The following is a 20,934-nucleotide window of genomic DNA, read 5'->3' as shown; positions in this document are numbered from 1 at the left end:
TGCCTCTCCTGTACTGGGAGCCCAGAACGGGACACAGTGCTCCACGTATCACCAGTCCTGAGTAGAAGGGAAGAATCACCTCCCTTGGGTTGCTGGCAAAGCACTTCCCAATTCAGCACAGATACTGCAGGCCTTTTTTGCCACAAGGGTGCATTGCTAAATCATGGTCAGGTTGCTGTCTACCAGGACCTCAAGCTCCTTCTCTACAGAGCTACTTTCCAGCCATGGTCCCCAGCCCCCCAGCATGTACTGCAGCATGGGGTTATTCCTCCTTAGATGCTGAACTTTGCATTTCCCCATTTTCAAGTTCATGAGATTCCTCTCTGCCCTGTTCTCTGCCTGTCCAGGTCCATCTGAATGGCAGTAAAGCCATCTGGTGTGCCAGCCACACCTCACAGTTTTGTATCATCTGTGATACTGTGAACTCTCAAGCTGGGTTTCATTAAACTACAAACACAGTGAACTTCTGAAAACAGCAAAAATGTGATAGTACAGAAATAAAAGCTTGTAAACAAGTCTTCTTCCTACCCACTGTTCAGATTAGTACTCACAGGCAAATTTCTAACTTCAGGGTTTCTCCCAGATCAGCAGCCTTTCAGTGTCTCCTGAGTTACTGCCCCTTCAAGGTCTCTAGAAAAATTTGTTTCCATCAGCTCTGAGGCTGTGTTTTGTCTGCTCCTTGTTCGTGTCAATGTGACCTATTTAGACTTACAATATAGATTTACTATATAGACTTACAAGTTTTTAGCCAGGCTTTGGTCTCCCTCCACCCATACCCTTCACAAAAAAATTCCCCCAACAGCAATGTGTGGTTATTTAGAAGTGGAATGATTTCCGCCTGACCCAAAGCACAACAGTCAGTCAAGACAAGCAGGCACGTTTCTCTGATGTCCACACCATATACAATTACCTACCTAACTACGAAGAAATTAAACAAAAATAACCTATCACAGTATGCAACAAAACCAGCTTAAGGACATGACAACATTCAGTGAGGGGCAGGGATTATGGCGGTGGGCACAGTGCCAAAGAAGACATCTGGACCTATTCTTGCTCAGACATCATATTCCTGTGCTTCACTGTGCACTCAGCTTTGTTAAAAATCCTCTTTGCAAGCACAGAATAATAAAACCTGTGATAAAAATACAACCTATATGAGACTATTTTAAAAAGCAGCTATGAAAGAAAGAAATACAATTTTTCCTCAGCTCTTGTTAAAACAATTGCCTATATACCCTTAAGTTAAACATAGTGAAACTAAAAACATGAATGTCATATATCACAGGAGTACCCAAAACATCCAAAATATATCTAGGATGCAGAAAAACAGTTTTTTATATTTTTAACTTACTCTAATCAGAAGTTTGGGCTTTAGTTCACTTCTTCCATTTACTTTTTTTAAAAATGTTCATTTACAATTAAAATAAAGCATAATTTTGCCAAAACATTGAGAAGCACTAAGAAATTTTGTAACCCAGTTACAAAATTCTTCTGATTCTTCTTACATGCCAGTTTACTAAATCCCTGACTACGTATGCACTTTTCACCGAAAGGATAAATTGGTGGACTCAGGCAGTCCAAGCAGATGTGAAAAAGATCATGCCCTCAGAATATGCTACACAGTTCCAAAATACTTACATCTACGTATTAGAACTCAGATTATTAACTTAGCTCAGAGAAAGCACAGAGAAACAATTTCTTCACATGCAGAAAGCAAACCACAGAAGTCATTTACAAGACATGTCAGTTAGTGACTAGAAACTAAACAGTAATGAAAGAAAACTCTGGATCATGTTTGTTGTATAATGTATAACAAGGCACAATAAACACAGTATTGCATTCTGTGGTAATTGATGTTTTCAGGTAGTCTTCAGTAACATCTAATCAAGTCATCCAGGATTGATTCAAGTTATCGTGATATAGCTATCTTTTCTGAAAGTTACTATCAATAATATTCAGGGAAAAAAAAAAAAAAAAGGAAAAAAAACACCTTTTGCCATTATCAAAGTCACAAATAGCCAGATTGAGATTTAACCTAACTATGCTTACATGTCTCAGATGTATTAACAGATATATATTTTGACCAACAGTGTTCAGTCAATGGAGCCTGAAGAGCTACTCAGGAGACCAGAAGTCAACAGTCAGTTTCACTGCCTAAGCTCCACTAACTACTGAGTTGATCTCCACTGACTGTAACTAAAGTTGAGATACACAGATAAGAACACCTGCTTTTAGCAAGTAATTGTAAATTCCTTTAGTCTGAAGCTGGATCCCACCCACAATTTCAAGTTCCACATCTATAGCCAAATCAGGGACTACTTCATAAGTAGTGTGATACCTGGGAAAGAAGTAAATTCTCTGATGCTGTAAATGTTTCAAAATTTGTACATTATTCTTTGATATATTTATGGGGAAAATTTAGAATACAGTACAACACTCCCCTGAAAACCTCCAAAAGAACTGAATGTCAAAATAGACATGCTTGAGACAATTCTTCACCACAAAGGTAGCGGGAAAAGAAGGGGAAAAGGAGGGTGGGAAATATTGCCTTATGTCAGTAATCATTTTCTCAGAAGGAATCACTTATAGTCTTCTCCCTTCAGATGCTATTTGTAGCTATTTGCTTTGGCAGGAATCCATGCAAGGTGTCACAAGACTCACTTCTGAACATGAGAAATCTCATGCCATCTTCAAACCATAACCAAATTTCACCTTATAATCAGGGCAGTTTAATGAATATACTGAAACAAACTAAATCTTGCTTAAAGCCTTTGAACCATTTTATTTATTTTAAATCTTGTTCTTGTTAGATTGGCAACATAGCTTTAAGACAACACAGGACACAAGTATTATACCTGCATCCTTATTCCTAATACCAAAAAGAAAGCATTATGAATGTTGGGTCCGTGAAAAGGTTCTTCTGAGTATCTCAAAAGATGTATCCTTTCTATGTTTCTGAACCACCACTGTCACACATGGTGGAAGGAAAATAGAGGATTACTTAAGAAGCCAAACTAGTTAGCATACCATTTTCATAACCTGATGATGATTGCATCAGATCTCTTAGAGAAGGATGCACTTAAAGACTAGCAGCAGTTAATAGAAGTTGCTTTTTCATCTGTATTAGTCAGTGGCCGGGTAAGCATTATTGTTTTTATCCCTTTCCAAAATAGGAAGTAGCAAGAGGTTTAAAAGATTTCTTATAGGATATTAAAATATTTTAAAAGTTCTTTCAAGGCAGTTGACAAGTTCAAAACACAAAAACACCTCAAAAACAAAGAAAGGAAAAAGAGCTTCCTAGTTCCTTAGTTTGAAAAAGCACCACTTTTTACACTTTCAAGGAAAATCTAAGACATTTCCATTGCATCTAAAGAAAGGTGAAGCAAAGCAGACTTCCTGAATCAGAGAATATGCCTATTACTCACTTGGATGTGGGTCACTTTAAAGTTAACAGCCTGGACATTGAGAAAAATCTGTTGTTCAGCATGGATTCTTCATTAGTTTCCTTGATGCACATTGGGTAACCAGACAGAACTCAACTGGACATTCTACTTCTGGTCATTCCTGGATATTCTGGTCAAGCTTCACTTCTGTTGTGAAGGAAATAACAATAATCCCAAAGATCCAGGGCCCTTGCTCGTACTACATCTTCCTCAGGATCATTTGGTTTGATTTCTTAGATCAACTTTTAAAGACTATATACAGCTACCCACCTTAATGCATTTCCTACACAGATATAAAAATCTTCAACTAAGAATGCTGGGCCACTAAAAAATTGAAATTAAAAACAAAACAAAAAAATAACTTTGTACTAAGTTTCTTATTTGTCATTATTTCCCAAACTGTTCCTTAAACTTCATGCCTGCTACAGACAGAATCACTGAGTTGAATGATTAACTATTCTTAGCCAATTATTCATTGAGCATTCCATGTGGAGCCCTTTTAATATTAAGAGTCATTATAGACAGAAAAGATAGACATCATCAGAACTTATTGTTCACTTAGTTACCTCTAAGAAGTAACTTCCATTCCTGCAACAAGGTATCTTTTGAAAAGAAAACACAGTATTACCCAACTTCCAATGCCTTAATTTAACAAAGGCTTTGGTTTTGCTTTGTATAAAGTGAATTTATGTTTCTGTGCATTATTCTAATGTAATAACATCTATCAGTTTGCTTTAAAACACCACATCTTTGTTATGGAAAACTACCAATCCTAAAGATGAAATCATAGGATTTCAAGGATGCATCAGAAAGTTATTTTGTTACTCAATTATTAGCACCAAAAAGAGAATGAAACTGCATTCAAACACACTTACAGGATCTAGTAAGAAATTAAATTTAATTCCTAAACTAACAGAGGTATTTTTAAATTCTTTCAGATTAAGTATAGAAATGTGAGTTTTGAAATATGTATTTAATAAAATACTAATAAAACACGTATTATAAAACCCAGGAGTCTTCAACTAAACAAAATTCCTATAGTAGCTGCCATACCAACAGAGAACTATTACTTTTCAAGGACTGAAAAATATGGGTGATAGTCAAATATTTTATTTAGTCACCTCTATTCAAATAACAAACATCAGCTAAATTTTCAGTGTAAATTCATTTCAGAATTCACATTCTGAACAATTCTAGCTTAGCTTTAAATGCTACCATTAATTTAATGCAAATTTACTTTTAGAGAAATAAATAAAAACACTAAATTGTAAAGACTTTCATTATGTTTTTAAACCACAAATACCAATCTCAAAAACAGTAGTCTGCTTGTATATTTTAAAGAAACCTATTTTTCATACCCATGAACAAAATGTAATCTTATACTGTTCCCTGGAGCTCTCTCTCGTCGCTTAGAAGCTGCACTTTTTCTTTTTTCTTTGCATTGCTCTTTAAGTTGAGGTAGATCTTCTTTGTAAACCTTTAAGAAAAAGTACACTTGTAAATTAAGAGATTTATAAGAAAATTGTGTTTCTGAGAATTCACCCACAATCATCACCCACAAAAATGTTATACAGACACTTTTGAAAAAAAGTCTCTAGTAACTGTAGTTGGTGATTTTACATTGCAACTTGGTTTTAAGCTACAACCAAAATTCTTAAAGAACATGCTAGGAATAAGTGAAATCACTTTCTGTGTGTGTTTGACTAAATATTTTGAATGCATCAGATAGTAATAATTCTCATGATCTTGCTCAATTTCTGCTGAGTTCTCACAGCCCTAATTTCTCTGATTTCAGTAGGTCATGATAAAGGACCTACTTAAACCCTAAGAAGCATTCCAGCTCCCATCAAAACTAAAATTGTTACCTGTCGACGATAGGTGATCTGTGTCTCTTGTTCGATTTCAGAGTCCAGCTCTGGAACATCAGACTGATCTGAATCTGATTCATCACTATTAGAATCAACCAGACTCTCTGTCACCAAGAAAACAGAAAATGAAGCAACCTAAATTACAAAACAGGAAATGTTTGAAGTGGCTGCTTAATGTTTCTGATTTGATAATCAATAAAAATATTTAAAATATGAATACAGTTGATTAATGTTGATGATATAACTCAACATGACTCCAGTACTCCAGACAATTGCAAACGTATTTTACTTCATACACTGTGAATAATGTACAAGATACAAACACCAATTTACAGACCAGAGATCTTAATAACAGCTGTATCAGTCAGTGGTAGAAACATGTTTTTTTTTTTTCCCAAATATTAAATGCCTATAGACTGTTTTTTTTTTTAAACAAACCCTAACAATTACTATTTTTAAATTATCATCTAAATACTTCAAAACTTTGATCAGATGACAGAACTTTTAAATTTTCCCATTGCACAAGGAACACAATAGTGGTGTGTGTGTGTGGTTTTTTTTAAACAATGTTTAAAGACTTTAATAAGACTGATCATACATGTAAGGGTATGTGCAAGTATGAGGTCATGCAATCAAGTACTTCAGGCAGCTGCAAAGTTTAAAGAATAACAATTTCATTCAATGGCAATTTTGAATAGCTGTTTCTATATTGGCATTAAACAATTTTATGTAACACCCCCTACATTATAAAGTACTTACCCTGGGGTGCTATATGAAGAGAATCCTTCAACTTCCGATCAGGGACAAATTTCCACTGAAAGACAGAATGATCAGCTCCCCCAATGGAAACAACCCACTGGTGATCATGCGACCATCTGACATTTGTCACATGAGCAGAATGACCAAGATATTTTTTAAACTTTGCTCCTAGAACAAGAACAAAAATCCCTTCCAATACATGTAGAATAAATGTTTCAGAAGCACAACAGAAAAAAAAAAAAAAAGAAACACATAAGGCACAACTATAAAAAGCAAATTAGTTATGACACTAATTACTAATAATTAAGCTAATAATAATAATGCTGATTAACAGCAGTAACTTTTTGCACTGTCCTCAAAATTTTGTCTTTTTTTTTTTTTTTTTTGAAAACTTGGATTCCATAATATGTGTTTAACTTGTTAGAGAGAGAGAGAAAATACAATAGCCCTGTATGAGGTATACTAAGGAAGATTTTTTCATTTTATGCAATTTATTAGTGTTATTCATTTACCCCACTAACCAAGATTTTGCCAGTTACCATTTCTACACTGAAAAGATGTCATTATTTAAATTTTTAAATTTAAATGTTAATATTATATCATTTATATATAGCTTAGTGAAAATACCCCAATCTGTGCTCACAGTACTGGTTCCTGCTTCTATTATTGTGGCATTTGAGTGCTAAGCACTTCTAATTTTTATCATTACACCTTTAGTAGCTTTAGTAATGGTAGTATAACTAGTATAACTGTATCACATTAACTTTTTCACTGGCTCCTGCATAATTACAACACGATTAGATCAGTTAGTAAAAAGAAGGTGCTAACAGCACTGTTCAGATTTATAACTCTAGTACAAAATAGGGGATAAAAAGGGAACAAATTCAATTTCCTTCAAATTGACAGTTTTTTTTGTTTGTTTGTTTGTTTTTTTAAGAACATGCTTTTGGATCATCTCAGGTACTGCCTTAGCAGTCTCAGGTTTAAAAATAAGATTGGGAAGATTGAAATTATTGTTATCACCTTTTACACATAGAGTTGAGAAAATTATGGAGGAATATCAGTTGCTTAAAAAAAATCTTTAATAGCACATATTGCTTAAAGACATATCCTAAGACCCAGCAAGATCATCACATGGCTGTAGTCAGCATTAAACATGCAATACTGCAACTATAATACTCATTTCCTCTTTCAAAAGATAGATATTTGAACTAGTCCCCAGGAAAACTTTTTTTTTGGTTAAGAAAACACTTATTAAAAACTAAGGCTTGAAGATAGAGATCTACCTCTGGGATCAATGCTTTGTTTTAGTTCAATTCTAATAGTGTCTAGAATGGAGTTCTTCAAACAGCTCTAAAAAACGAAGTCCTTCTCATCAAACATACGTCATAAAAGATACACTTTTCTCTCTTTTCATTTAGTCATGAACAGTATAAATTAAAAATGATAGACCTTGCTTTAGGCTTTAGTTATAAAAATTTCACTTGAGATCTGTCATTACCCTTCTTAAAATTTTGAGGGAAAATGTGATTTAAACTTCAAATAACACACTGGAACAGTCTGATAACAGACTAAATAGTCTGATCTTCATAGGTCCCTTCCAACTGAACTGTTTTGTTTTATTCTAAAACTATTCGAAGACCAAGGCAAAAATACTTAAAAATATAGATCTTATAAAAAAGGTGGATATTGTATCACCTCAAAAATTCTATCAAAAAAAGAACCATTTTGCAAAATAAAAGATGCAAAAAACTTTTGATTATTCTATGCATAAAATAAAACACTGTTACAGTTACTATTGCAGTTGCCAATACACCATCCTGTCACTGTCTGTCACCTTTGAGCTCAAACTAAACTACTAAGAATAAATTGGCCATTTATACAATTTCTTATAATATAAATCCAGTTTTCTAAAACTTTTTCTTGAGTAACCAAAATTCATAAATACGCATTTAGGAACTAAAAGTATTACCTTTTCTTAGACATGGGTATCGAAAGAGCTTTACTATTCCATAATCGTCAGCTGTAACCATAACTTGCCCAATAAAATTTGCATCCACAGAATTTATATCATTTATATCTGAATATTTGGGCCAAATTCCATTAACTTCAACACCAGAAACACAGGTCCATGATGCCCACTGAACACCTTTCAATTCCTCCTTACTTGTTACTTCCTTTCCACCTAAGAGCAAAATAAAAATGGTGAGTTACCTACAGTTTTAAAGAATGTAAAATTCTGAAAAAAATATCTGAAATAAAATCCAACGGAGTTAAAACCTGGCATTCTAATACTGTCCTGATCTAACCCTATTATGACCAACATTAGTTGTAAGGCTTGTCAAAGCTACTTAGCAGAAAATCATGGACGTGGTACTTAGTTTTTATTATTTCTTGGTATCTGCTTGATACTGTGTGATTTTCAAATGTTTACTAAAAATAATACATGTAGCTGTTCTAAGATAAAGTATAGAAAAGTAGTGTCCTTGAACTATTCTACAAGCCTAGATTATTTGGAGCATTATTTGGAGTCCCTTGGGAGGCGGTTCTGAAGGGCAGAGGGGTCCAGGAAGGCTGGGCGCTCTTCAAGAAGGAAATCTTAATGGCGCAGGAGCGGTCTGTCCCCATGTGCCCAAAGACGAGCCAGCGGGGAAGAAGACCAGCCTGGCTCAACAGAGAATTGTGGCTTGAGCTTAGGAGAAAAAAAAGGGTTTATAATCTTTGGAAAAGTGGGCAGGCCACTAGGGAGGACTATAAGGATGTAGTGAGGCTGTGCAGGGACAAAATTAGGAAGGCCAAAGCTCATCTGGAGCTCAATCTGGCTACTGCCGTTAAAGATAACAAAAAACGCTTTTATAAATACATCAACACAAAAAGGAGGACTAAGGAGAATCTTCATCCTTTACTGGATGCGGGGGGAAACTTAGTTACAAGAGATGAGGAAAAGGTGGAGGTGCTCAATGCCTTCTTTGCCTCAGTCTTTAGCAGCAATACCAGTTGTTCTCTGGATACCCAGTACCCTGAACTGGTTGAAGGGGATGGGGAGCAGAATGTGGCCCTCACTATCAATGAGGAAATGGTTGGTGACCTGCTACGGCACTTGGATGTGCACAAATCGATGGGGCCGGATGGGATCCACCCAAGGGTACTGAGAGAACTGGCAGAGGAGCTGGCCAAGCCCCTATCCATCATTTATCAGCAGTCCTGGCTATCGGGGGAGGTCCCAGTTGACTGGCGGCTAGCAAATGTGATGCCCATCTACAAGAAAGGCCAGAGGGCAGACCCGGGGAACTACAGGCCTGTCAGTTTGACCTCAGTGCCAGGGAAGCTCATGGAGCAGATCCTCTTGAGAGTCATCATGCGGCACTTGCAGGGCAAACAGGCGATCAGGCCCAGTCAGCATGGGTTTATGGAAGGCAGGTCCTGCTTGACGAACCTGATCTCCTTCTATGACAAAGTGACGCGCTGGGTGGACGAGGGAAAGGCTGTGGATGTGGTCTACCTAGACTTCAGCAAGGCTTTTGACACCGTTTCCCACAGCATTCTCCTCAAGAAACTGCCTGCTTGTGGCTTGGACTGGTGTACGCTTCATTGGGTTAAAAACTGGCTGGATAGCCGGGCCCAAAGAGTCGTGGTGAATGGAGTCAAATCCAGTGGAGGCCGGTCACTAGTGGCATTCCCCAGGGCTTGGTACTGGGGCCTGTCCTTTTTAATATCTTTATTGATGATCTGGATGAGGGGATCGAGTGCACCCTCAGTAAGTTTGCAGATGACACCAAGTTGGGTGTGTGTGTCGATCTGCTCGAGGGTAGGAAGGCTCTGCAGGAGGATCTGGATAGGCTGCACCGATGGGCTGAGGTCAACTGCATGAAGTTCAACAAGGCCAAGTGCCGGGTCCAGCACCTGGGGTGCAATAACCCCAAGCAGAGCTACAGGCTGGGAGATGAGTGGTTGGAGAGCTGCCAGGCAGAGAAGGACCTGGGAGTGATGGTGGACAGTCGGCTGAATATGAGCCAGCAGTGTGCTCAGGTGGCCAAGAAGGCCAACGGCATCCTGGCTTGTATCAGAAACAGTGTGACCAGCAGGGCTAGGGAGGTGATCGTTCCCCTGTACTTGGCTCTGGTGAGGCCGCACCTCGAGTACTGCATTCAGTTTTGGGCCCCTCGCTACAAGAAGGACATCGAGGTGCTTGAGCGGGTCCAGAGAAGGGCGACAAAGCTGGTGAGGGGCCTGGAGAACAAGTCTTATGAGGAGTGGCTGAGGGAGCTGGGCTTGTTCAGCCTGGAGAAGAGGAGGCTCAGGGGTGACCTTATCGCTCTCTACAGGTACCTCAAAGGAGGCTGTAGTGAGGTGGGGGTTGGTCTGTTCTCCCACGTGACTGGTGACAGGACGAGGGGGAATGGGCTAAAGTTGCGCCAGGGGAGTTTTAGGTTGGATGTTAGGAAGAACTTCTTTACTGAAAGGGTTGTTAGACACTGGAACAGGCTGCCCAGGGAAGTGGTGGAGTCACCATCCCTGGAAGTCTTCAAAAGACGTTTAGATGTAGAGCTTAGGGATATGGTTTAGTGGGGACTGTTAGTGTTAGGTTAGAGGTTGGACTCGATGATCTTGAGGTCTCTTCCAACCTAGAAATTCTGTAATAAGAGGAGGGAGTTGGGGTTGTTTTGCCTGGAGAAGAGAAAGCTCCAGGGAGACCTCACTGTGGCCTTCCAGTACTTCAATGGGGCCTACAAGAAACATGGGGAGGGACGCTTTGTCAGTAAGTGTAGTGATAGGACAAGGCATTTCTTCTATAAGAAATTCTTCACTATGAGCACGGTGAGGCACTGGAACTGGTTGTCCAGAGAAGCTGTGGATGCCTCATCCCTGGAGGTGTTCAAGGCCAGGCTGGATGGGGCTTTGAGCAACCTGGTCTGGTGGGAGGTGTCCCTGCCCATGGCACAGAGGTTGGAATTAGATTATGTTTAAGGCCCCTTCCAACCCAAACTATTCTACAATAATAACAATTTTATGTGTATATCCTTGTTATTTTACATTATCTGTCTGTAAGATTGTTTCAATCCCACAGAGTTTCATGCAGGAGCATTAGTACTGAGTCAGAGCAAAGGCTCATTGTAGTGGGTTTACATGGCAAGGTTGTGGTAGCAGGGGGCCATAGGGGTGGTTTCTGTGAGAAGGATCTAGAAGCTGCCCCATGTTTGGTAAGGGCCCCACTGCTGACCAGAGCCGAGCCAATAAGTGATGTTGTTTTGCACCTCTGTGAGAGCATATTTAAGATAGGGAAAAAAATGCTGCGCCACAGAGCAGCTGGGAGAGTGAGAGGATTGAGGAACAGCCTTGCAGGCTCCGAGGTCAGTGAAGAAGGAGGGGGAGAGGTGCTCCAGTCGCCGGAGCAGAAGACCCCTGTGGTCTGTGGTGAAGCAGGCTGTCCCCCTGCAGTCCATGGAGGAGACCACAGTGGAGCAGGTGGCCCTGCACCGACAGAGGTTGCCGCCTGTGGAAGATCCCTGCCAGAGCAGATTCCAGGCCGGACCTGTAGCTAGTGGAGAGGAGCCCACACAGGAGCAGGTGACCTGGCAGGAGCTGCTGCCCGTAGGGGAGCCAGGTTGGAGCAGTTTTCTCCTGAGGGATGGACCCCGTGGTACGGACCCACATCTGGAGCAGTTCTGGAAGAGCTGCTGCCTGTGGGAAGCCCACTCCGGATCAGTTCATCAAGGACTGCATCCCGTGGGTGGGACCCCACAGCACAGGGGACGAGAGTGACCGAGAAGGAGCGGCAGAGAAGAAGCGCTGTAGACTGACCATAACCCCCATTCCCCCGTTCCCCTGCACTGCTCGGGGGGAGGAGGTGGAAGAGGGTGGATGGGGGGGAAGGTGCTTTTGGTTTCTTTCCTTTGTTTCTCACTGCTCTAGCTTGTTAGTAATAAGCAATAAATCTTACTATCTCCCTATGCCGCGTCTGTTTTGCCTGTTACAATTACTGCGTGATCTTCTTGTCCTTATCTCAACCTTTGAGCCCTTTTCATCATATTTTCTCCCAGTTCCTCTTTGAGGAGGGGGAGTGAGAGAGCGACTGTGGTGGAGCTCGGTTGCCCACTTGAGCGGAACCACTACACTCATTTAATAATACTATCTTAAAAGAGAAGAGGAGGAGAAAGAGAGGAAAAAAATAGGAAAATTTCAACTGCTACATGCTCCTCCAGAAACTGGAAAACTCCAGCACACCTTCTTTGAACATCCTTCAGGTCTAATGAAATAACTGCACTCTTTGACAAGGTTTACCTTGTAAGCTCTTCCCATTACTAATCCGTGGGAATGACGACTATTAATACTGGTTATATCCATGATTAAGTCCTACAGATCTCGTATTAGGCAACTCCAAATTCCTTACTCATTTACAATGGAATTTCTTGTGTTACAGGATTCTGATCATTATTTAAAAATATTTAGGAAATTCTTCTAACCCCCCCTCCCCCCAAAGCCAAAATATTTTATCTATTTACATAAACAGGCTTTCACAATCACATGTTCTAATTATATCAAGAAATTTCAGGCTGAAAGCTGCCTGTGTAACTCCAATTTGTTCCTCCTGTATGTACACATTTGATACAGTCTAATTAAGTTCTCACTTACTATCCTTTCATGTTAGCTTTCTGTCTCATTCAGTATTCAATGCACAAAATATAAGTTGCATATAGAATGAATTAGATGCTTCAACAAAGAATCAGAAAAGGCTCCATGGAACTATGAATAATGTACAGTGCAAAGTAAATATTGTATAACAAATGAAGGGGCAATGCAGTAAGCAATGGTAATAAAAATCACAAATTATTAAATACAAAAAGCATAAGTGGGGAAAATATAGAATGGAATTACAGAAGTGTATACACACAGAAAAAAAAACATAACACAACAAAAAAACAACAAATCAAACCTTGTGGCAAACACTGCCCTTGGCTTATTACAACTATTATCTACTTAAATTTGAAGATTTAAGACATGTACTATGTGCATGTCCTCTGCAGAAGAAATTGTCTTAATCAAAACTGTTTCAAGTTCAGTCAAGTTCAGACAATGTTGTATTGAAAATACTTACAATAGTGGTGTTGTTACATATTTTGAATCTGAAAACTATTATTTTAATATACTATTTAACATTGCAATTTTCTTTAACAGTCCCCTACCATGAAACAGAAAAAAAAAAACATTTGAACTTTCATGATCAGAAGACTACCCAGCTAAATATCACTGTGATTATTTTATTCATTTTGAAGGCTAGATGATTGAATTGTACGTGTATCACAGCTTTGGTATTTCTTTTGTTTCCAGTGAAGAATTCCTAGCATTGCAGTATCCTTACAATAGGTACTCTTATTTTCTTCAGAATAACCTACTCCTGTTATGTTTCCAAGTTAATTTGCATTTGGTTTCTACCTACTACAAATTTTTCACTGCAGAAGCTGTGGTAAACTAAATTCCACAACTCTACCACAGATATAGTCCTGGAAAACCAGATTACTCTTCGGAGACACCATATATTGATTTTTCCATATATTTTAAAAAACATACAGTGCAAGCAAAAGATAATCCATTTAATACGTAAGTTCAATAAGTGCAATGGTATTAACTTAAGCAAAATTTAATTTGAATGTAAGACTTCTTTATTTTTCTAAGAAAATGAGAGCAAAGATTTACTTTGGAGAAATAAAATGAATTTTAAGTCAGCATCTTTACCATGCAGCATCAATAAAAAAAGAGTAAACGTTTAAGGATAAAAATATTTAAGTTACTTTGGCAGAAAATGCTATCCTTATTCAAATAAAGCAAATCCTTGTACAGATTTACCAAAAAAAAATCTTAATAATCCAATGCTTTGAACCAGGATTAAGCTTTTTTTTTTTTTAATTAAACTACTATACATTCTGATATTTGCAACAAATATCATAAAGGCAACTTGAAATCTTACTTGGCATCCTGTAAAAAAGTCTCTTCCCATTGCCATCATTGGTCTGTAAGTATTTACTGTCTGAAGACCAATCCATATGAGTGATGAAACTTAAAGATCCAATACATTCTCCAATTTTCTTGTATCGCTGAACAACACCATATATATCCACAGAGCTGTCATTGGAACCAACAGCTAGGAAATTCCCATCTGGTGAATATTTCAGTTCATGAATAGCTTCTTTCCTGTCTTTGATATGAACAACCTCAGTCATATCTCTGTAGTATGAAAGAAAGCATGTCATAAGTATAGAAAAGCCTTAATACTGTCAAGATCCCAGTTGTAAAAAAAAAACAACAAAAAAAACAAACAATTAGAACAATTAAGTGAGCTATCATATGTGCGAACACAGCACTAAAAAAACTTCCTAGAACACTGCCATTCTTTCTAAAATACCAGTGTACTCTTGCAAATGTGTTGTTACAGAAAGCCTCTGCCATATTTTTACATATAAATTTAAGTAATCTGAGCATTCTTAGTAATTTAAAAACAAATTTAAGTTTCCTTGGGTGTGTCTGCTACATGGTAAAAACATACAATTTATAAAAGCAGTTAGATAACATGCTTGAAAGAGTTAAGATATCTATTCTCAATTTTTGTAACCTACCTGACTCGAAGCACGGTGAAGGAGCCATCCTTCATTCCAAGAGCAAGATGGATTCCATCAGTACTAACTGCCGCACACCGAATGGGTTCCTCCATATTGCACCGGGCAATCAGAGCATGATCTATTAAACTCCAGATTCTAAAATAATGATTACAAATACAAAGAGTGGTTTGTAACTGTGTGATAGATAGCATGAAGCCTGCAATTTCAGCAGAACACTGGACATGGTAGTGTCCCATTTTATAAATATATTCATTAATAAATATCCACAAGGAACACCTAAGACAGATGAATGAGTTTTGCATATAAAAAAGAATAATCTTACATGTAATGGTGAGAGATTCTACATGTATAATTATGAAATGCAGAAACAGGTTAATTTTGTCATTCTGAATATAGAAGTAATGATATCATATGTTAAGACATACTTGTAGATGATTTTGAAAGTTCAACTATTTTGTTAATTATTTTAGCTAAAAAAGATAAAGAACAGTTAAAGACTTCACAGGCTAAACATAGCCTTTCTTATTAGCAAAGCATCACTCATAAGTCCCTGCATATACCTAGGTAATATTATAAAATCAAAGTTGTTATTACAAAATACGCTACATCTACCATTGACAACATATATCTGGCACCCTAGACTAGAATTTTGGTATTCCTGATTCAACTATTATTTTGATGAACCATGCTAAATTTAAATACTTAATAAAAATGCCACAAAATTTAATTTCTAAGAAAGAAGGAAAAAAGGCATTTTTGACAAAAAAAGGTGAACTTGTAAATGAGTAACTTACTGTGTTGTTTTTTTTTTCCAGAAAATTGATTCTATTTAATATGTATATATTAGCTTAATGCAACCCTCAAGCTAAAAGTTAATTCTTATCATTTTAAGAGTGAAAATTATAAGTCTCTACTGTAGTTTTTCATCCAAGTGTAACTTATGAATGCCTAACATAATTCCTGGGGGGAAAAAAAAAAACACAACACAATGGGATGCTTGTGTACAACAAAGAGTACATTACATTAAACTAGACGGAATTTGTTAAACTTCCGTACATTTCATAATTTTTTGTTAACTATAAATTTTGATTTTATTATTATTATTAGAGAGCTCTAATTTCATGCTCCATAACTTCACTGGTTTAGATGCACTTTTAGGTGCCAATGATATTAAAATGTATCACAATTACATTATCTAGAAAATGACTGGTTTGTACCAAACTGCATGCAGATAAAAAAAAAAAAAATGCAACCTGACTGATCGATCATCACTTCCAGTCATTGCTAATGGTTTTGTAGGATGGACAGCCAAAGCCCACAGCTCTCCTTCACAGTGCCCCTGCATTATCAGGAAGGGTTTATTACGCTCATGCACCACAATTTCAAAAATCTCACTGTCTTGTGTCCCAACAAGTATATGGTCTCCTCTCCAGCAAACACTTCTTACAGACAGACCTGTAAAAGTAAGAGATTGTTACTGAGAGGAATGTCCTGTGATTCTGTGAAAATAGGTAACATAACACAATAAAACACGGAGAAACATAAAATCAAGAAAATGCCATGAAGCACCCATACATCTCTTACTCCCCCATTTATTCCCTATACCTATTCCACATCATATACCACTGCTGCTGGAACATTAACTTTTCAAAACTAGTATTTAAGAATAGTCAATCATAAGCCTTTTTTAATAAAGTAAAGAAAACATAACCACTTCTTGTATACCAAGTTCTCTGACAGAGGAAGACAATACTGACCTTTGCATCTCAAAGTCTGAATGTAATGCCATTACATTTCACAAATAGGTAACAAAAATAGAAATTACAATTTCTGATCAAATCTTGGGTCCATATAACTACCTGAATTAATTTCAATTATGTAAGTGCAAAAGCATCAGTGTATCATATATTAGATATGATAGCCAAAGAGCCTGATACTTTCCAGCTTGTTTCTAAGATGCTACCCCTAAAGCAAATCCTTGTAATATCTTAGCATCTGATTTCCGACACCCCTCACACCAAAATAATAAAAACAGAACTCAATGGAACAATATATAAAAGTGTTGAAAAAGGGTTTACGATGGAATTTAACATGCGTTTTTGAACAACTGAATTACTTTCCAGGTTTACAGTGGAGCCGAGTACTCACAAACTGCACTTATTGTGGATAAGGTTGTGAATAATAAAATGAAAGTTAGGATAGCAGTATGTGGAGAACTCAATCTTAGACCCCCCAATATGCACCTTTTAAAGCAAGTTGTAATTATTACAATCTGATAGTGCAAGTCAATTTTGCCAATTCCAGCTCTAGATAAATAGATGGAAGAGAGAATTACATTAGGCATTGCTACCAAAACACTGACTTTTGTGAAGGGCAGGTCAAGAATGACCTTTGATAAATTACTGTGGAGTAAAAGGGAGAGAAAATTATACCTATCAAATGAGAGAAGTGAATACTGTATGAGTTGATGTCCTTCTGAAAAAATATTTTTGACTGTGTAAAGGTAAAAGAAGAACCTTATGTTTTTAAAATTACATAGAAGAAAAATTGCAAAGCTCAGAAACAGAGTTCAAATGAATGTTTGGTTCAGCACCCCAGTCTGTTTTAACTGCATTGGTGTTTTAATTCTGACAAAGTAAACTTTCAAAGCAAGGCTCCTGACTGTGCCTACTTACCATGCTTTGCATTACAGGACAGCCCTCAAATGCACAGTACTTCCATATGAAACAGAACTGAAAGGTGCTCAAGGTTTTGTAGGATGGACAGCCTCAGTACACTCCAACTGATATGTTGTCCATAATGTCCACTAAATCAGACTAGAGATAATGCCCTTCAAACACTCATCAAAATGATATTATGCTAATCAAGGCCTCTGCACCAACTGTTTTGGTTTACAGACTTGTTCATATTGCGCTGCACTGGTGAGTATAGCACCCTACCATTCAGCCCTAAGATCTAAACATTTTACATTGATGTTTTATTTCTATATTGCCCTACAATATTTTAAAAAATCAAGAAAGAAATAACCAGAATCTTTGATGAAGAATGATTAAGAGATCTGTTTTACTAATCTGGAACTTTTTAGTGGAAGTAGATATTTTGAAATACAATTTGACTATTTGGAGATATATCTAGAATCATTTAATTACTATGAGCCATTCAGAGAGATATGGAATGTGAGGAACTTGAATTTCATTCACAGATGAAATTACCAACAGATAAGAGTATAGAAGCAGCTGAAAATGCAAGGAAGAAAATGTGTAGGATGACAGATCAGAAAGGCAGTCCTCAAAATAATATAAGAAAGAAAAATCATATATGCAAAAGACCAAAGGAAAAGAAAATGGAAATTATGAAAGATATGATTTTAGAACAAGTCATTAGCTGTGCTATGTACATTTCACAAGTCAAGATAAATGAAAGTGGAGTTCTCATAACTGATGAATCAAAGGAATCAAGAGTTCATAGCAAATGACCGTTCCATAGAAAGCAGAAGAAATGATGTGGAGTGGAGAACAAGTTTGAAAGAATGAAATGAAATGTAACTTTCAACTACATGCAATAAATCTGAGAAACAGCAGCTGAGCAAGTTTAAAAGCCAAAATTTCTTATGTATGTGAACAGGTCTCTCTTTCTCTTCCTCCTGCTCCAATAGTATTTTCCCGAATTTTTGGCTTCGGGATAATTTCCTTGGCAAATACCAAGTTACTGATATGTTTTATGGTTCCTCAAATTACAGGAAATTTTATGCATGCAAAGGTTCACGAGTGTACCACCAGACTTATCACTGAAGATACACTTTTAGAGAATTGAAAACTTTTTAACAAAAGTTTCATGATATCCTAATAGCAGTCACTGCTATACTAGGTATTTATACCTGTTGTTAAAATAAACAGATACCTGGTTTTGTTACAGACCTAAAAGGAGTTACAGTTAAATAAAACACTAAGAGAGAGAAAGTATCTACAAATAGATTGTTTTGAAGGGAAAATATAAATTAAAAATAACAGAAATGAGAGATGCATCTGTATTAGTATCATTTTGAATATGAGACACAAAAGCAGAAAAGTTTCATTTCAAAATGTATTCAATAATGTACAAATTCACTTAGGAGATACTCCAGATCTGCTAAGTTGATTTTAAGAACGTTAAATTAATTGGGTGATAGAGTACTGAAAGACAGAAATGCAGGTGAAGGCAAACATTTTTCCTTTACTTTTGACAAATGCATTAATGTACTAAATATATTATAAACTAGATTACTCTGTCAAATTCAAAGGGGTGAGCCAATTTATAAACGTTACTGAGAAACATTAGACTTTAACGGAAACTTAATACAATAAAAACAATAAATTCTGATCTACTTTTTTGAAATAAGTCTGTCAAACTAGACAGAAACTGTAATGATTATCCAAAATTGTCAGTTAAGCACTGATTTAAAAAAAAATATTGCACAGAAAAAAATAAATGTATCTTTATAAAGTAAGAGAAGAATAAATGAACACATTTGTCTCTTGACTTGAGACTGAAGAGATTATTTCTCTTAAATTGTCTCAGTCATGACAAAGTCACGGTACCCGAGGGCATTTAAAATGGAATGTACTTCATCTTGCTGGAAGATTTCACAATCTCAGTGGGAATGTCAAATGAGTTACAGAATATACACATTTAACTCTGCTTGTAATCAGTTATTTATTGCCAATGATGTATCTGATTGTCATGAGACATTCTACTGCATCGTCAAATACTCAGCAAGATGTTAGAAAACAGAAAAGTGACTGGGGGAAAAGAAACCAAATGCCTATGTAAGCAGTATTATATATGACAGTAATGCTTCAGAGCAAGCAATTCCCAAGCTAATAGTTAATTATATTGTTTTTCTGCTTACTAAAGCACTGATATCTAGAACACCACTAACAAAACATGCCTTGGACAGCTAGATATGAAATTTTAGCATGACATAAACTCTAAATTGAAGTTATAGGTCATTGAAGTTAGCAGAGTTCTAAGTACTACAAAGCTGTAGATTACTTCCAAATAGTGTTTTTTTTTTTCCTGAAAATATGGATAAATAGACAATTTCTGCATTCTGCTGTTTTTCATTGCAGCATCTTTTCTAAATTTTCTTGCTTCATTACTCTTCCTTGTTAAAACTACTGTGCTATAGAACAGATATGCATTTTATTGGCTTACATGTATTTACAACTTCTTAGTATACAGCATGCTGTAGAGTAAGTTTGAAGGGCTACGTGATCTTCATATTAATAGGCTTCATCAAAACAAAGCATTTCTTATCTTGAAAACTGTACATAGCAGCATCTATGATTCCTCCATTTATTTATTTATTTATAATAAAGTCTTTTCTTGTTCAAAACACTGGAAAATTTCCAACCTATGGAACATTGAAAGTGACAACATTCTTCTTACCCTTATATCCCTGGTCTGTTTCCCTGAGATCAATCACAGTAATTGGTTTAAAATTTAAATCCCACAAGCGAACACAGCCATCCCTGCCACCAGTGGCAAACCCCTCTTCACATGCATTCATGCTGAAAATTCCTGCCTGAAGAGAGAAGAAAATTATTTGTAATATATACAGATCAGAGAGACCAATATGGAAAGTGGAACTCTTCTCCTATTGTCCTCCTACCTGTTATGCTATTGAAAATTGCATAAAATATGCAACTAATACAAGTTTTAAATAGGAAAGAGGCAGAATTGGAAACACAAACCTTAAAAGAATTTTTAATAGCACAGGTTTTCATGAAAGCTGCAAAGGAACTAAAAATAACACAAAGGAATTCAAAAGGTTCTGATTCATGGCAACTGAAGTAACCATTTTTGTCTTTCTATTCAAGACAGTAAGTAAGGAACCTATACAAAACAAAACACACTCGCAGATTACATTAATTCAGCTGAGGGTTGAACAGATGCTAACGTACTATCAGAAAGTGAGTTACTTGCCAAAATGAGCGCTCTAACACAAGGGAAAAATACACTAGTTTAACTGTACATCCAGAATTAAAATGAAGGAAAGCAGTTCAAAAGTCTGACAGTTCGCAAATCTATCTTAATTTCTTTTTGTCATAAGCTAGGTAATTAAATACAGTCAATAATAAGAAAAAAATAGGTATCTGTACAGAAATCTCATAGTTTAAACATCATATCCTTTTTCTTTAAAAATTGATAACCTATTTTCATAGACTAGACTTCACAAACATTATCATGATTTGCCACTACAAACTTCTA

General features: G+C 36.7%; 1 protein-coding gene across 5 annotated transcripts in view; it reads right to left on the bottom strand.

The window, feature by feature from the left end:
• The window catches only part of EML5 (EMAP like 5), a 123,703-nt gene that overhangs the window by 57,535 nt on the left and 45,234 nt on the right, over positions 1-20,934 (bottom strand). For all 5 annotated transcript variants that reach the window (XR_005265953.2, XM_072038373.1, XM_072038372.1 and 2 more), the window contains 8 exons: positions 20,113-20,248; positions 15,939-16,140; positions 14,683-14,820; positions 14,037-14,293; positions 8,043-8,255; positions 6,071-6,238; positions 5,309-5,415; positions 4,802-4,920 (listed from right to left, as the gene is read on the bottom strand). Coding sequence is in view for 4 of the 5 variants with exons in the window: in XM_072038373.1 (XP_071894474.1) it covers positions 4,802-4,920; positions 5,309-5,415; positions 6,071-6,238; positions 8,043-8,255; positions 14,037-14,293; positions 14,683-14,820; positions 15,939-16,140; positions 20,113-20,248 (1,340 nt within the window). In the remaining variant the exon portion in view is untranslated. The remainder of the gene's footprint in view (positions 1-4,801; positions 4,921-5,308; positions 5,416-6,070; positions 6,239-8,042; positions 8,256-14,036; positions 14,294-14,682; positions 14,821-15,938; positions 16,141-20,112; positions 20,249-20,934) is intronic.

This window comes from Anas platyrhynchos, chromosome 5, assembly GCF_047663525.1.
Source record: "Anas platyrhynchos isolate ZD024472 breed Pekin duck chromosome 5, IASCAAS_PekinDuck_T2T, whole genome shotgun sequence".
Taxonomy (NCBI): Eukaryota; Metazoa; Chordata; class Aves; order Anseriformes; family Anatidae; genus Anas; species Anas platyrhynchos.
This window is presented reverse-complemented; position numbering and strand designations above follow the sequence as displayed.